We start from the raw sequence: 17,681 nt of genomic DNA on the forward strand, positions 1-17,681 counted from the left end.
AGAACACGGATCCAAATCCCTTGACTCACACCAACCACAAAATACTCTCCACTTCGCCTGGTAAACTGAGACAGAGGACTGCCTGACTGGTTGAGACACGAACTTAGCAGCCTTGCGCGAAAAACCTTGCGCTCGGAAAAGACGCTGGAGAGTCGCCATGTGTGAAGATGGAGCTTCTCCAGAGAACCGTGGAAGACGGGACTGTGAGATTGTCGAAGGAGAGACTGCCACCTGGGAAGAACCTGGGGACTGTCCACAAGCAGGTCCAGCAACAGGAGAAACCAGTCTGCCTGACGCCAAAGCGGAGCAATTAGTGTCATACGCACAGCCCACGACTCGCAAACCCTCACTAGAACATGGCAGGTCAGGACCAAAGTGAACGGTGGAAAGGTGTACAGATCCAGACCATCCCACGGAAAAAAGAATGCATCTTGTTGTCAGGCTCCCTGATCTGGAAGAGGAGATACATACAGGGGCAGATGACGAGTCAGTGCCATGGCAAACAGATCTATCAGAGAAGCCCACACTAACTGTGCTAGGGAAGCAAGATGTCCCAGCAAAGAGGCCACCATGGTACAGTGGAACCATGCATGCTTTGGGGTCCGAGGGATCTCCAAGTGCACGGGTTCGAATCCTGTCCACGGTCCGAGTGTAGGTTGGGTTTTCTCACTTAGGGCAACGGTTTCCTAGCAGGTGGGCTTTGAGATAGGAGGTACCATAAAAAGTATCCCTTTTAGTGCAGAAATTCCTGTGAAAAGCCCACATGGTAAAAAAAAAAACCTCCAGAGGGACACTCGTAGAGCCTTGGCCAGCAGAAACTGTCGGGCCACTGCCTGAAAACGGCTGACCTGATCTGGCGACGGGAAGACTCGGTCTCTGACAGTGTCGAGAACCATACACAAGAACTGCTTCCTTTGGCTGGGAGACAGATCGGATTTGGCCCAGTTGACCTGAATCCCCACCCGAGAACACAGAAACAGAAGAGACCAGCACTGTCGAGGCATGAAGCCCAAGAAGGACCGGAAACTAGCCAATCGTCCAGATAGCAACGCAAGGGTATGCCGAGGCAATGGGCCCAAGCCGACATGGGAGCCATCACTTTGGAAAAGACTTGAGGAGCCGTGGCAAGGCTGAAGCAGAGTCTGAAACTGGTAAGCTCTGTCCTGCCAGACGAACCGCATGTACTTGCGTGACCAAGGATGGACAGGAACCTGATAGTAAACGTCCCGCGGCTCCAAGGACACCATCCACTCGCTCTCAGCCATTGACTCTAACACTGACGAAACTGTCTCCTTGTGGAAGTGGGTCACTACCAGGAAACGATTTAAGACAGAATGGTCGCGAATTGGCCTCCAGCCCCCTGTGGTCTTGGGCACATGGAAGATGCGAGAATAGAACCCGGCCTGAGAGGCTACCACTGGTTCTATACCTCCCTTTACCAGCGTCTTGGAAACTGCGCCCTCCAGAGCTAAATGACGGTCCGAGCCCTCCCTGTACGCCAGAAACTCCACAGGCACGCTCGAGGGGGAAGGCTCCCTGAGGAAGGGGAGAACGTAACCATACCAAAGGGTCTTGACCACTCACTTGCAGGCCCCGATGTTCTCCCACTCTTGCCAGAGCCGCTGCAGACAAGCCCCAACTTGCAGTGGCACCTCCACAGCATCCCTAGCGAGATCCCAGATGGCCCCTAGAGCGGCCACAGAAGAATCCTTGAGAGCGAAAGGAACCACTCACCTTAGGAGCAAAAGAGGGTGGAACCGAAGGAGGCACAACCAGCGCAAGGTGTTGGGAACCAACGGAACGACCAGTCTTAGCCCTGTGGAAGCCAGGCCATGAGCAATCTGGAATACAAGGGACCGTTGCGAGGACTCAAGCTCCCTCTACTCCACTGTCGCCAGAGTCTGACCATCAAAAAGATGGGAGCCAACGGGGCAAGACGTCAATTGCCGTCTCTCCCAGTCACCGTAGGTATTAGGGAGGTTTCTCACCACAGCCTGCTTGCGTAGCATCATCATCCTCAAACGGAGCATTACACAGGGCTGCATAATATCTAAATTTGCCCTGGCAAGAGCTCCTAGACAGTCCAAGCCCCTCTGGGGGGGCAGCACTGGAAAGTCCAGCAAGGGCCCCCAGAACCTGATCTGTCCAGGAAGTGATATCAACCAGACTACTTGAAATACCCTCTAATTGACTAGCCATACACCAGGGAAGACTCACAAAAAGATCTTTACTCTCCACCAAATGAAATAGCTCATCATTGAGAGAAGCCCGACAGGAATCTCCTTCTGGAGTATACCACCTCTCCACCCTTGAAGCCCACCTCCTGGGCAATGCAAACTTGGCTGAAGCCAGATTAAGGATCCCTAGGGAACATCCCAGGTGTTCCCTGCGAACCTCCAGACCAAGGGGGTGACGCCAGGCTGTGAAGTCCCTGAGGTGCGTTCGACTCCAGTCTGAAGAGTGGAGGCAAGAGGAGAGGGCATGGGGAGACCCAAGGACTCTCTCACTGAGGTAATAAGCTCACGATAGGAGGCCACACCTTCCTCATCTGGAGTGCCAGCTTCCCCCGAGGGAATGTCATCAAAAACCTCATCCACCTCTTCAGAAAACGAAGGCCAGCCCATAGCAGCAGCCTGACTAACTACTGCGCCACCAGAGTCTGTGCCCACATCAACTGGCCAGGGCGGGACCTGCAAGGACAATGACCCATGAAGCAAATCAACATGAGGCAGGCCCATGGAAGACATGCCCGCCGAGCCTACAAAATTGCCATCACCCAGCAACCCACCCGGGAGTGGTGCTGCATGAAGTCCCATTTCTCCACCACCAACAAGGCCCAAGGAGGAAACTGGCACGGCGGGAGCTGGCTCCCCACAAACCCCCAAGGCTTTGACAGAGAGAGGAGCTGCTCGGACTCAATCCACTGACCCCAAGACCAGCCATGGAAGAAACAGGATCAGGGGGAGCCTGCAAACCACTCAATCCCGGAGCCACACTGGGGAGTGGGGCTGCATGCAGGCTCATTCCACCGAGACCTGAAAACTCCCTGGAAGCACCTGACACAGTGGGAATCTACACCACACTCACTCCTGGGGCCACGCTAAGGAGTGGGGCTGAACTCGAGCTCACATCCCAAAACCAGAGAAGTCCATGGAAGAGCCTGAAACAGCTGGGGGACTTGATCCCCCTCACTCCCAGAGCCAGACTAGGGAGAGGGGCCACACACACACTAACTACACCGAGCCCCGAAAACTCTGCAGAAGGGCCAGGAACAGCGGGAGAAGGCATGCCACTTGCTACCTGCGGCGGGGCAGAGCGCGGGGCCGACTGCCAACTCCGGGCAGGGCTTGGAAGAGAGAGAGCCTGCCCCGCACTCACTCCTGGAGCCAAACCAGGGAGACTGAGACTCGCTCCACCGAAGGGCCTGAGCCAGGGGTAGACCAGGGCCCCCTTACACCTGGCACTAACCTGGGGGACGGACACACACTCGACTCTGCCATCCGCAAACCCTGAAAATGTGGAACCGGAGGCAGGGGGCAACAAGATCGTTGACAACTGGGCAATAGAAGCCTTCATAGCAGCCAGATCAGACTCTACAGCGACAAACCTGCTGACCCAAGGGATCTCAGAAGCTGGCTCCTGCCAGCGAGAACGCTTCTCACTGGAACCGCCAGAATGCTTCTCAGCATCCTTCACAAACACTTGGAACTGAAGAAGGGAGAGGTGGGAACACTCACAACACCGGTCCTCGGTTGAACACATGGCGGGCCGACAAGACACACAGCAGGAATGTGGCTCTAAAGCCTCGCCTGGCAACCTCCTCTTGCATCCAACACAACTCTGCGTGGCCATGGTAACTCAGGGAGAAGTAGAAATGGAAGCAGCAAGGAAGCGGGCACCAAAAGGCAGGAAGAAGCGAGAAGAGGCACAGGTGAATACCGTGCCCAGCACAGAAAGGATCTGAGGTATGATTGGCCAGCTGGGCTGGTGGTTTTAGGCACGCATGCACGCAGAGGTGATGTGGCACTGTTACAGGCATGATCTCTATTTAGAGGTGCTGATTGATTTTCTGTGCTGAATGTGGGAATAATGGCATATAGGCATATGTAATTACATATCAGTAATTAGTACAGTGGTACCTTGGAGTACGAACGCTTTTGAGTATGAACAACTTGGATTACGAACAAAAAACTCGTGGTTTTTTGCATTGGAGGACGAACTTTGCTTTGGAGTACGAACAATAACAAACGCGGTCAACAGACTGTGCGCAGCACTGCGCGATCAGCTGACTGCATGCTGGGGCACCACGCTGCCTCAGTGCCTCAAGAGTGTTGTTTGCAGTTGTTTGGTTGTTGTTTTGTAGTGCCTGGGATAATAATATTAAGTGTTTTTAGTTATTAAGATCATTGCCTAGCGTAGCAGCACACATAGTCACGAGACATACAGACATACAGATTCTAGAAGATCTAAGGGGAAGAGAGAGTATACAGCTCATGAATTAAAAGCCTTAACCCTTATAGCCTGTCAGGCACGATCGTGGCTCTAACGTTAGAGCCTTTCAGGCATGATCTTAGTGCTTTTCAGAAGCTGCGCTCCTTTATGCCGCACAGTTTGTTTATGCTTGAGGCTATCTGTCATATAACGAGGCCTGTCATTGGCCCACTGTTTTCAAGCCAATCATGTATCAGCTTTTACAAGGATATGTTTGTGTAGGTGTGAGGGCGCCAAGCGTGAGGATGGTGAGAGCACTTCAGTCAGTATGCTGTATTTTATCATTTTTTATGTATTTCTTGGTGATATATAAGATATACATGTATTTCCGTGGATAAGTAAGCAGTTCAGAAACATATTATGATGCATGACAATATTGGAATTGTTATTGGTTTAGATAAGAGTGCGTAGTGCTGGCTTGATGGAGTCAGCTGAGGAGGATGTGTTGACGCTGGGTCATGGTCAAGACCCTGACCACAACAGCCCTCCACGACGGCCCCCCCCGACGGCCCCACACTACAGACCACGGTGGCCTCAGTTTCTTTTTTACCCGTAAGATGGTTTCAAATTATACTTGTTAATAGAGCATCTTATACTAAGACAGATTGTATTAATAAATCAGTCGCTCCCCACTCTCCCATCCTTCCCCATCCTTCCTCACCCAGTGATAGGTACTGTACTACGTAGTACCGTATGTGAGTGCTTACTTTTAATCACCGCAATAATGTTATCGTGTAATGTTTATCAGTAAATTGCATACTTGTTGATACAATCTGTCTTAAATGTAAGTTTGTAAAACAATATTAAAACATTTGGTATTTAGCCAAGTGGCACCTCTGGCTGCTGCAGGAAGCCAGCAACAGTCGCCGTCACCTCATAAAAAACACAATGGACTATCGCGCGCCTCTCGGAAATTTTAAAATCATCTTACGGGTAAACAAAACCTTAAAATGCATATGTGTATATAACATTTTCTGCTTAGAAATGCATGTTCTCTTACCCCTTTCAATATTTACAGAAAGTTGTGTTACACCCTGGATACATATATGCACTAATTGCACAGGGTACACTGGTGTACCAATACGTTATGGTTTTTAACGCTCCATACTACAAAACACTATCTCAGGAATGCTGAGTTGCCATCCACGGTTACCGTGTTAACATAATGAGAGAAATAAGAGGACAATAACCTAAAATTTGGTGTGGGATCGTCATGGTAAACACGGGGCTGTTGGGGAGGGCCGTCGTGGTCGGGGGCCGTCTTGACCAGGAAATGTTGATGCTTGTTTCTGACCGCGAAGAAGTTGAATTTTCATATTACAATTTGCTTACTTCCCTGATTTATTTTCCATAATGAATGCAGTATATCAAAGAAAAATTTATTGGCTTATATAAGAGTGTGCAGTGCTGGCTTGATGGAGTCACATGAGGATGTGGTGATGCTTGTTTCTGACCACGAGAAGTTGAATTTTCATTATATTACATTTTGCTTACTTTCCTGCTTTATTTTCCTATCTTTTATAGTTATAGCATAATAGTAGTAGTATATATAGTAATAGTATTGAAAAAGTAAGGAATTAGGTGGAAAATATAATTTTTTTGGTCTTGGGAGGTAGTTTGGAATGAATTATAATTACTTCCATAAGAATACATGTATTTTGATGCTTTGGAGTAAGAACAAAATTTTGAATGGATTAAGTTTGTATTCCAAGGTGCCACTGTATATGTAGTAACAATGTGCAGCAAATACAAGCTCAACTTCCCTCTGATCTGCTCCATTCCACACAGTGTCTGTCTCCACACCCTCCATTCCACACAGTGTCTGTCTCCACACCCTCCATTCCACACAGTGTCTGTCTCCACACCCTCCATTCAACACAGTGTCTGTCTCCACACCCTCCTTTTTTTTATGTTATGGCCTACAGCGCCTGTAGGTATACTTGAAGAGTAGACGTGGGAAGCACTGTTAAGCTTCCACCCATTAGTGGTGGAAGCAATTTTATAGTGGTACCCATATTAGGGTCCATATCACTAAGGAAGTGCCTCTTTGGTGTAACCACCTAAAACCTGGGTATCCTGGTGACATGCAGATAACTTTAAACCACTTGACAAATAGCATATCTTCAAAGTGGTATGTGGTGGGAATTGAACCTATGCATGGACGTCTGCCCAATCCCATGCTCACCACCTTATCCATTACATTATCGCCTCCCTTTACATAATTCGCAGATAAAGTGCCCCACCCCCTCTCTGAATCGCAGCAAAAAGGTAACCCATTATAAACCTTACCTTGATGAAATTGTTTCCAAGGTAGAGTTCTTTCATGGCCACACAGCTGTGTAGGGGAGGGATACTCCGCAGTCGGTTGTGACGAAGATAGAGCTGCTCTAGCTTCCGCAGGTTACCAATAGAGTCAGGGAGAGACTCTAATTTATTATGAGTCATGTCAAGCTGGCTCAGTGCTGAAAAATGTACATACTGTTTGTCAATGCAAATATAAAAAAATAAAAATAGTCTTGCACTGCAATTTTTTTTATAATAATGAAGCAATGCATTATATTTTATCTATGTGAAATTTCTTTTCTTGGTATCAGCATCAGTTTAAAGGCAATAGTGATGTCATCAATCAAGCTGAATGACAACTAAAGCCTAGCCCAAAACCTATGAAATAAACTAGTTCAAGTGTCAGATCCTGCTGGTAAAACTATCAGATTTACCTGCACTATTCGTCCCTGATACAGTGAGGCTCAATCCATTCTTCCTTAATGACATACAGACTGAGATGTCAAGGAATGCTTGTGAGTTCACTTAACAGAAAAATCCTAGTCAAGTATATAGACAGACATTCTCTATGTGCCCAACACCTAATCATTTCATCTATACATTCAATATTTCACCACTTAAAAATACATGGCAAAATTTATAATCATTAGTAAACACTTGAAACTGGTAGAATAAATAGTAGTTACCAAAACAATCCCCTATTTCAGGTGGGAGCTCCTTGATCTCATTTTCTGAAGCATTAAACTTTGACAGCCTCTGCAGATAACCAATGCTGAAGGGCAAACTCTCAAGGGAGTTGTGAGAAACATCCTGAAATACAGATTTTATTGATACTTGGATGGATAATGATTTTGTAGAATTATCATCACCATTACCATCAATGTTTTTAATATGCCATGGAAAATAACAAAGGGAGAACCCAACAAAATCATGAATGAGTAAATGTAAGTGCCTCACATATGTAAGTGAATGATTCAAAACTACTAACTAACTGCTACAGAAAATTAAGACAGCAGTGATTAAGATCAAATCATCTACATACAAATGCTTAAGGGCAGTCTGCTCACAAAGATGTCACAAAGACTCAACAGTGTTTTGAATACTGTTAGAGAACATGTACTGAACACTAACCCTTGACTATTAACAACCTGACTCTTCCATTATTTCTTAACCACTGTTCAATATTATTATCTCTTATACTACCCCCTCACCTGTACCCAATGATAAGTGAAGATAAACTAAGATATGACATTACAATAGGAATCAAATCCTGAAGCAATATTATTTAAAAAGCATATGCAAGCTGAAAATGACCAAGAATCACAATACAAAAACAACTTCCAGGAATATTAGCTAACACAAAGATTACCAAGTACTCCAAGACAGGCAAGTTTCCCAAGTCATCAGGGAAAGTAGTGAAGTTGTTGTGATCGAGCTGCAAAGAGCGAAGGTCCTGCAGAGCAAACACTCCTACAGGCAACTCCTGCAGCTGATTGTGGCTAAGGTTGAGCCGCTGAAGGCTGATTAGCTCACCAAGGGTTGAAGGCAGAGCAGTGAGGTTGTTGTCTGAAAGCTAAAGTATTCCTTTAGTGTTGGTTCTAGGTCATCCACATGCACTTTGCCTTTCCCACATCATTCTTAAATAATTCTTAACCAAAATTTACCTATTCTCATGTCCATACCTTTGAAATCTCCCACATAATGATCAGCATTGTTATGATTTTTCATTAGCTTCCCACTTATCCACTTTTGATTTTTCTCCTAGTATCTGCTTTTGACTTCCCTTAGCTTGTTGCATTTCCACTTAAACAGTTACTGAATCATCATTCCCTGACCATTCTGTACAAATTTTAACAATGCACAGCATAAATACGCCATTTTCCCCTCAAGGAGTAGATTGTTGACAAGTTCTGAGTTGTGTAAATGATTTATATTCACAATTTGATATCAGTTATCTTTAGGAGAGAATTTTTGGGAAGTATTCAAAAGAGCCAAGACTTCGTTGTCTGAAAGTGTAGTTCAAAAGCTTTCAGGTAACTAAAAGCTACATTACACTGACACACCTTTGGAACACAAGGCAGACACCAAACGCAGCACAATTGCACAACACACCACTCACATCCAGGATCTGCAGGGCAGAAAGATTGCTGATCTCAGGGGACAGAGTTGACAGCTGGTTGGAGGAGAGGTAGAGGCGTGTCAGGTCAACCTGCTCCCACCAGCGGTCATCATCACTGCTGTCCATTGTCATGTTCATGGTCATCTTCTTGGCCTCCTCAGCATCTATCTCATTGATGCGGTACACCTTCTCTGGAACTGTCACATGCTGCCATAAACACCTTTTTCAAACTACCTAAACACCAAAGACCCATTTCAGAAAATGAGATCACAGGTAACCACTACACACAAGTTTCTAAATTGTTTCAAATGTTTAAGAGTATCCTACACACTTCATCATCTTCTTTGCCATCACACACACTTCAAAGAAATCCAGTAACTTGCAAATAAATCATATAGCACATAAAATGAAAGTGTTCAAATTAAACTTCTCAGTTTAGGGCACATCACACATCCCAGTCCACCATGACAGTGAAAACTGATCTTGTATCCAAACATGTTCTGGACTTAAGCAATGTACAACAATATGTTATTGCCACACACCTACTGCCAATCCTTTATTGGAAAGGTTTAGCTGCCCTGATCTTCTTGCCATTCGTACAATTTGTGGGTGCAGTTCTTCCTTCTTGCTGTCCCCAAACACGGCACCTACATTGGCAAAGCCTCGCATTACTGGCCTGCCTCGGCGCACCTGGATTCTTGCACGCACTGAACTGTACCTTGATGGTTTGGGCCGACTGAGGACCTTGGGAGAATCTATGCTGAAGGGAGATCAACAGATAAGACATTAAAAACTCTCAACAACACAATCCAAAGAATTACGTTTGTCTCTTGCCTTCTTACATTTAACATTCCATGGGCAAATTTTCTTCCTGCCATATATTTATACATTTAAAAACTATACACCTTAAAGGCCAATATTTTTCACTACCAGCATCATATACAAATGGAAGTTTTAAACACCAATAGTCTAATTTTATAAATCTCAGTGGGAGACAAATTTGTATATCTTTTCTGTGACTACTGAACTTCAAAGGCTGAGGCTCACAATATCCTATCTGCACATGCAGTGAAGGCAAATAAACACTGTATTCATTACTATTTCATTACAAGTAAAGAGAACAGTACACAAAATATCACTGTATCTCAATACAAACTTTGAGAAAAGCTAGTTAGCTACTGGTACAACATGAATGACTAACCTCTCCTCATCCACTGAGGAAGACCGTCCTCTACTTGACCCCGAGGACACTGTGCCTGGCCGGGATAAGCTGGTGGTGGAGCCAGATCCCCTTGTGATACCCCGGGCCCGCCCACGGAGCCTCCCAACTCCCTGGCTACTTCTCATCATTCCTGACGGCTTGCTAAACTTTCTCAAATTCTGTGAATCTAAATCCAACACAATGAGGGTGTCAATGGCTTCTATCCACATACATAAATATTCATATATAGTGGAGCCTTGGTTCTTGAACAAAATTTGTTCCTGAATGCTGTTCAAAATCCAATGTTTTGGAGACCAAAACTGTTTTCCCCATAGAAATCAACATAAAATCAATTAATCAATTCCCAGACACTATAATTGATTTTTCAAACTTAAAGGATATTTTGAGCATAAAATCATACCAGGATATCCTGTTATGAGAATTTGGAAACCAATGATACAGATTTCATCATACAAGCACAAAAATGCAATGATGTGAGAACCAGTACTAGAGTGATGATCAAGTGGGAGACTTCTAGCTCAGTCACCATAACAAATAAACAAATAATGCAGTTGCTGAAGCCTCAGAGAGAACAGGGAATGTGTCAACACAGTGTCAATATTTAGTACAGATGAGCATTATGCTCATTTTATATCTTCATTTACAACTAAATAAAGAATACAGTTATAAACAAAAAAACATAAAGCAAACAGTCTAGTGTACTGGTGAGCAAGGGCTGTAGTGTGACCAACATGCACACTGTCATCATGTGTGCATCACCTGCCATGTAGCTTGTTCTGCACTTAATTTGTAGTATGGCAACCAGAGCCATCATGAGTCTGTTTCTCAACTGATTATTTAGAAAAGGAAGCTGTTCAGCAACCAATGTTTCACTGTAGTCTCTTTTTTCTATCAGATGGAAAACTCTTTCTATACAAGTTAGGGATTACATTATGTGATATCAATATATTCACTCTGAAACTGGTGCATAACTTTAAATGCCATAGTGATAGATCTTAATGCTTCTTAGAGTAAAAAGCAAATACAATAGAGAAGTATGTGTATCCCTCAGACAAAAACTCATTATATTCAGTCTCCTTCCTCTAACCATGTTTCAGCTCCATACTCATACATTGTAGTCATGACATTGTGTAATCTCACTTTTGTATTCATTCCCAAGTGACTTGAACCTCATTCCTCAATACACTTCACTAACCTAGTCATTCTAACCCCTACATCCATTCATCCATCCACATGCAAATGGCAATTATACTTTTATATCCCTGCAGTGCTGGAACAGGTGATAAGTCATGATCATGTGGTCAGCAGTTAGTGGTTAGTGGTGAGGGTGTTTGGTGGTACAGCAGTGAGGAGGAACACAGTGGGTAAAGCTGTGTGATGCAGGACTCGTGAAACAGTCGTGTACACTTGGTGGCATGGCAGCATGATGTCATACTAGATGAGACAATACTTGGACCCAAGAGATCATAAAGTACTAAATGATGGAAAAGAACCGTCTTTCATTGCTTCCTTTTATAAAAAGAGTTATCTGTTTTCCTGAAGGATGGAAACGGTTGTTGGGATATCAGCACAACTCTCATTACTAAAAGAGAAGACCTGCTTTAAAAAAAATACATAACTAATGTGCATAATAAGCAAGGAATACACTTTAATACATTCTTAAACATGTAGAATAAACCCCACTGGTGGCCACTCAATGTGTAAAAAGTCAATGATACGATATGAGTGAACCAGGGAGAGATTTCTTTACACAAGAAAAAAAATCTGATTGTAAATGCTTCAGTCCAAGGCAAGTAGAATTACAAAGTTGATAATGCACATCTTTCTACACCCTACTATTAACACCTGAATCAGGGCAGTACAGTACAGTGGTGTAATGTAATGATTCAGGTGCGCTGAGATGAGTTTGTGAGCACCAGAAGAGAATCATGCACACCTCACCTGTCTCCTACCTACCATGTGTTCCCCCCTGCCATTTAACTATGCAGCTTTGGTGAGTGTTATGTGCATTTTACCTTACTTATCTATCAGTATGAAAAGTTCTTTGTAATATTATTTTTTCTTTAAGGTTGCTTTATTGCTGGTTCTGTAATATAGACATATTTGTTGAATTTGTTGTTATATATTCTAGCTTCAGTATTGTACATTTTAGCTTGAAAATTTACCTTTGACAAAGCTCACTAAATCTAACCCATTTTTTGGCATTACTAACATGCTTCATTATAAGAAAATTCATTATATGAGCAATTAAAATTGGTAGCTGCCAGTACCATAGTGCTTGTCTCATCCTAAGTTTGTCCATACAGTCACCAACCATTCACCATAGCCTACATCTGCTGCCCATGACCAACACATTGCCACAAATATCTCTCCTCTTCAACATGTTTTTCTAAGACAATATTTTTTGAAACAATGGGAAATCAATCTCAAATGATGCACTTTTATGAAGCAAAAAAATGGAACAGCTAGAGACTGAACCTACAGAGGGACATTCAAGGTACACGATTCTTTACTGGTCAAGCCGCAAAAAGTGCCTTGGCTCAAGTTAAGTTTGGTCAGCCTGGACTGTTCAGCTGGCCAGCCACCACACACTCACCCACAGTGCCACCACTGCCAGGAAAGTGCCACATAGGAGAGAACATTTAGGGACTGGTATGAAAATCTTAACATTGTGAAACTTAGAAAACCTGAAACTTTAGGATCTCCTGGTAACTGAAAGTCATGGACAAATTATTCTACTTAAGATTTTGGAAAACTTTTCAGAATAAAGTAATTATTGTACTTAAACTCCATTAATGGAGCAAGTTAATTTCAGTACATGCATGTTAAATTTATAACTAAACTTCACAGCAGGTTCTCACCATCCATCTGAACAGCAGTCTGAGGCAGAAGTGTAAACGGAGTCAGAGGATGCGTTGATGTCACAGGCAGTGTCAAGGGTGTCTCTAGGCTGAGAGTTTTGTGCAGAGGTACTACAGGCAACCTGGTGAGACAAGGTCATCATGTACTACTTGACCTTGTTGATGCATGACAGCAGTGCCTTACAGTACATAACATTGATCATATATACTGGACTAAATTTCTTCCTTGTCATTATTAACTTTGGTACACAATTACAACTTTGGTAAAAGTACAGAATAGGACCTCCCCCTTTTCCTCCATCCCACCCCCCCATCTACCCCAGCAAGCTTGGGGGACTGTGGGAAATCAGAGGTTTTGGGGGGGACCCAAAAAAGGTGAGATAGAGAGATATGGTGATCCAAAACATTCTAAGGACAAAAACAGCCATTTTTAAGGAAAAATTTAGAAAATGTAAATATTCATGGATAATTTTCACTGAAATTATTTTAACCTAACATAATAACCTACTCACCAGAGGGCTGCACCCCCCAGACTCCCCTCTAAACTATCCTAACCTAACTTAACCGTCACTAGACCCAGGTGCGCACACCACACACTCACCAACACATGAACACAGGCACTAACTTGTATACCTTCATACATGACTGATCATTGTGGACTTAGATTCTGCAGGCACCGGAATATTAATTTAATTACTATGGCCTTACAAAAGCCGTCCCCCACATTAAAAACATCACAGACATGTTGTATAGTAATTACTCTATCATCTTGCATGGTTGTTTCAATGATTAGAAAGGAGTTGCCATTCTTTACTTTTTCCACAACTTCAATCACTGTACTTGAGGTTGACTTTCCCTAACCTTACAAACCAAACCTTGCTAACATGTTCATTATCAGACTGGGAAGCCTGTACTTCTCTTGTATTGCTAGCTAACATCAGCACTACATGAACAATGATGTGGTGGGGATGTAAAGCTTGGTTCCGTGAGGTAGTGTCAGTCTGCTGCTGACTAAAGTAGTACATGTGGCTGGAGTTGTATTGAGTGTTAGTGTCTTGTCCCCTGTAGAGAGTTTAACTTTTTTTTTTTTCTTTTTTTTTTACGTAGGGAAGACGGCCAGCCAAGGGCAAAAAACAAAACAAAAAGTAAAAAAAGGCCCATTTGAGTGCTGGCTCTCTAAAAAGTGCAAAAAGCGCCAAAACCATCAGCCAGAATTAGGGGAGCAAATGCCTGGATACCTCCCTCTTAAAAGAAGACAAGTTGTAAGAATTCAGAAATACAGATGCAGGGAGGGAGTTCCACAGTTTACCAGTGAAAGGGATGAATGATTGAGAGTACTGGTTAATTCTTGGGTTAGAGAGTTGGACAGAATAGGGATGAGAGGAAGAAGAAAGCCTTGTGCAACGAGGCCGCAGGAGAAGGGAAGGCATGCAATTAGCAAGATCAGTAGAACAGTTACCATGAAAATAGTGATAAAAGATAGAGAGATGCAACATTTCAGCAGTGAGAAAGAGACTGAAGACAGTTAGTGAGAGGAGAGGAATTGATGAGATGAAGAGCTTTCGATTCCACCCTATCAAGCAAAGCTGTGTGACTGGAACCCCCCCAAACATGCGAAGAGTACTCCATACAGGGATGGATAAGGCCCTTATAAAGAATAAGCGGTTGGAGGAGCGAGAAAAACTATCAGAGACGCCTCAGAACACCTAACTTCATAGAAGATGTTTTAGCAAGAGATGAGAAGCGAAGTTTCCAGTTAAGATTATGAGCAAAGGACACCTATGTAGGCGTCATGAAGCCCAAGTAGCAAATACGGTGACGCCTACGTAGACGTCATATTTCTTTTCTGAGCTTTCTTCAGTTCAGTTGTCCCGTATAGATAGTGTGTTGGATACCAACTACACACGTTGTATGCTGTCCTTGAAATCCTAGTGCTCCTCCCACCATCCTTGTCTCCACCAATCACTAAAGATAAGCTACATGCATCCCACCTTGTCTAAAATTACCCAATGGCATAGACTGTTCCCATATCTCTATATCTCTCTCTCTCTCTCTCTCTCTCTCTCTCTCTCTCTCTCTCTCTCTCTTTCCTCCCTCCTCTCTCTCCATCCCTCTCCTTCCTCCCCTCTCTCCCTCTCGAAGATAAGTTACATGCGTCCGCCTTGTAACATTGTGAAAACACACACACACACACACACACACACACACACACACACACACAAAAAACAAACACAAATAAAAACAACAAATTTTCTAATCTCTCTCTCTCTCTCTCTCTCTCTCCTTCGTTTCCCTCTCCTTCCTTCCTCCCCTCTTCCTCTCGAAGATAAGCTACATCGTCCCGCTTGTGTCTAAAATATTAGCAAATGTCACACTCTCTCTCTCTCTTTTCTCCGAAGAGAAGCGTCCACTTTCCTCTTGAAGGCGATATAGTGACTAAAAATAGCAGCATAATACACAAAGGCGACAAGTATGACAAGCTTGCAGAGTTTCGGCGCTCGGCGGCACTACCACCGTATATCATACAGGCGGGCTTTTTTAACATCCGGTGCGAAGGGGTTAAGAGCAAAGGACAGACCGAGGATATTCATTGTGGAAGAGGGAGACAGTTGATTGTCATTGAAGAAGAGGGGATAGTTGTCTGGAAGGTTGTGTCGAGTTGATAGATCGAGGAATTGAGTTTTTGAGGCACTGAAAACTACTAGATTTTCTCTGCCCCAATCAGAAATCTTAGAAAGATCGGAAGTCAGGCGTTCTGTGGCGTCCCCGCGTGATCTGTTGACTTCCTGAAGGGTTGGACGTCTCTGAAAGAACGTGGAAAGATGTAGGTATCATCAGTAGGAGTGGATAGGGCAAGAAGTTTGCTTAAGAAGGTCATTAATGAATAATAGAAAGAGAGTGGGTGACAGGACAGAACTTCCAGCAGGAAGGAAAGGTAGAAGTTGATAGACAAAGTTGGAAGAGTTTGGCCAGGCAAGGTGCAAGCACGGAAGCACAGTTTTTGAGAACAATAGGAGGGACCCCATCAGGTCCATAAGCCTTCTGAGGGTTTAGGCCAGCAAGGGCATGGAAAACATCATTACAAAGAATTTTGATTGTAGACATGAAATAGTCAGAGGGAGGAGGAGGGAGGGACAAGCCCAGAATCGTCCAAGGTGGAGTTGTGAGCAAAGGTTTGAGAAAAGAGTTCAGCTTTAGAGACAGAAGAGATGGCAGTGGTGCCATCAGGATGAAATAAAGGAGGAAAGATGAAGAAGTGAAGTTATTTGAGATGTTTTTGGCTAGATGCCAGAAGTCACGAGGAGAGTTTGAGTTTGAAAGATTTTGACATTTCCTATTTATGAAAGAGTGTTTGGCAAGTTGAAGAACAGACTTGGCATGATTCCGGGCAGAGATATAAAGTGCATGAGATTCAGGAGATGGAAGGCTCAAGTACCTTTTGTGGGCAACCTCTCTATCATGTATAGCACGAGAACAGGCTGAGTTAAACCAAGGTTTAGAAGGTTTAGGTTGAGAAAAAGAATGAGGAATGTACGCCTCCATGCCAGATACTAACACCTCTGTTATGCGTTCAGCACAAAGAGATGGGTCTCTGACACGGAAGCAATAATCATTCCAGGAAAATCAGCATAATACCTCCTCAGGTCCCCCAACTGGCAGAGGCAAAACGCCAGAGGCACCTTCGCTTTGGGGATCCTGCGGAGGATTGGAAAAATAGGACAAGATACAGAAATGAGATTGTGATCGGAGGAGCCCAACGGAGATGAAAGGGTGACAGCATAAGCCGAAGGGTTAGAGGTGAGGAAGATATCAAGAATGTTGGGCGTGTCTCCAAGACGGTCAGGAATACGAGTAGGGTGTTGCACCAGTTGCTCTAGGTCATGGAGGATAGCAAAGTTGAAGGCTAGTTCACCAGGGTGGTCAGTGAAGGGAGAGGAAAACCAAAGCTGGTGGTGAACATTGAAATCTCCAAGAATGGAAATCTCAGCAAAAGGGTAGAGGGACAGAATGTGCTCCATTTATTTTGTTACCCTTACATCCTATCAATTCCCAGAAACTTATCACTTACTTTGTTATCTCGCAACTCTGGCAGGAAACACTATTCTATTATGGTAGGTTTTTTTTTTTTTTATACTGTTGTTAAAACTTTTACTTCTTCCTTTGTTTATTTATAGTTTTGTTTTCTTAAATATCTAAGGCAGGTATTACCTGTTGTGCAGCACACAAGTATGGCCAATATAAAACAGAAGTGACACCGCTTTGCGAGATGGTTTCCCTTTCACCTTTCACTCGGTAAACATGACGCACTGGGCCACGCACTCGGCAAGGCGACGCCCAAAGAACACCCACACCTAACACTTTACTTGCTTTCTCTTGCTGGAAGATGACTGGCAGGGGCTGGAATCCTGTACTTTCCCCCTCTGACAGCAGCCTTGACTTGCTCTTCTTTCATGACAACAACAAATGACACATGTCTGAAAATTGAAAAAAAAGAGCATTTGTTTAATCACGTCAACACTTGCAAAACAAGGACAGCAGGTAAGGAGGACACGGCTATAAGTAAAGGTCTCCAATGTTTACCAAGCTAGTGTTCCTGATTCCTAAAAGAGCCAATGACAATAAGTGCCAGGCGCCGCCCAACACACTACTAGCGTGACTCAGTGCTGGGTGTAAACAATGATGGTTGACCGAGAGACAAGCGGGC

The 17,681-nt window shown here is 44.0% G+C and overlaps 1 protein-coding gene across 10 annotated transcripts in view; it reads right to left on the reverse strand.

The window, feature by feature from the left end:
• The window catches only part of LOC123498988 (leucine-rich repeat-containing protein 40-like), a 63,367-nt gene that overhangs the window by 34,523 nt on the left and 11,163 nt on the right, over window positions 1–17,681 (reverse strand). For 2 of the 10 annotated variants that reach the window (XM_045246625.1, XM_045246621.1), the window contains exons 1-9: window positions 17,558–17,681; window positions 17,341–17,451; window positions 12,977–13,098; window positions 10,095–10,281; window positions 9,436–9,653; window positions 8,894–9,090; window positions 8,144–8,347; window positions 7,461–7,584; window positions 6,781–6,953 (exon numbers count right to left, since the gene is read on the reverse strand). In XM_045246625.1, coding sequence (XP_045102560.1) covers window positions 6,781–6,953; window positions 7,461–7,584; window positions 8,144–8,347; window positions 8,894–9,090; window positions 9,436–9,653; window positions 10,095–10,281; window positions 12,977–13,098; window positions 17,341–17,429 — 1,314 coding nt within the window. In that variant the 5' untranslated portion in view covers window positions 17,430–17,451; window positions 17,558–17,681. Of the gene's footprint in view, window positions 1–6,780; window positions 6,954–7,460; window positions 7,585–8,143; window positions 8,348–8,893; window positions 9,091–9,435; window positions 9,654–10,094; window positions 10,282–12,976; window positions 13,099–17,259; window positions 17,279–17,340; window positions 17,452–17,557 lie in introns of those variants that run through there. The other 8 variants (XM_045246629.1, XM_045246622.1, XM_045246631.1 and 5 more) reach the window with 8 other exon arrangements.

This window comes from Portunus trituberculatus, chromosome 48 (genome assembly GCF_017591435.1).
Source record: "Portunus trituberculatus isolate SZX2019 chromosome 48, ASM1759143v1, whole genome shotgun sequence".
Taxonomy (NCBI): Eukaryota; Metazoa; Arthropoda; class Malacostraca; order Decapoda; family Portunidae; genus Portunus; species Portunus trituberculatus.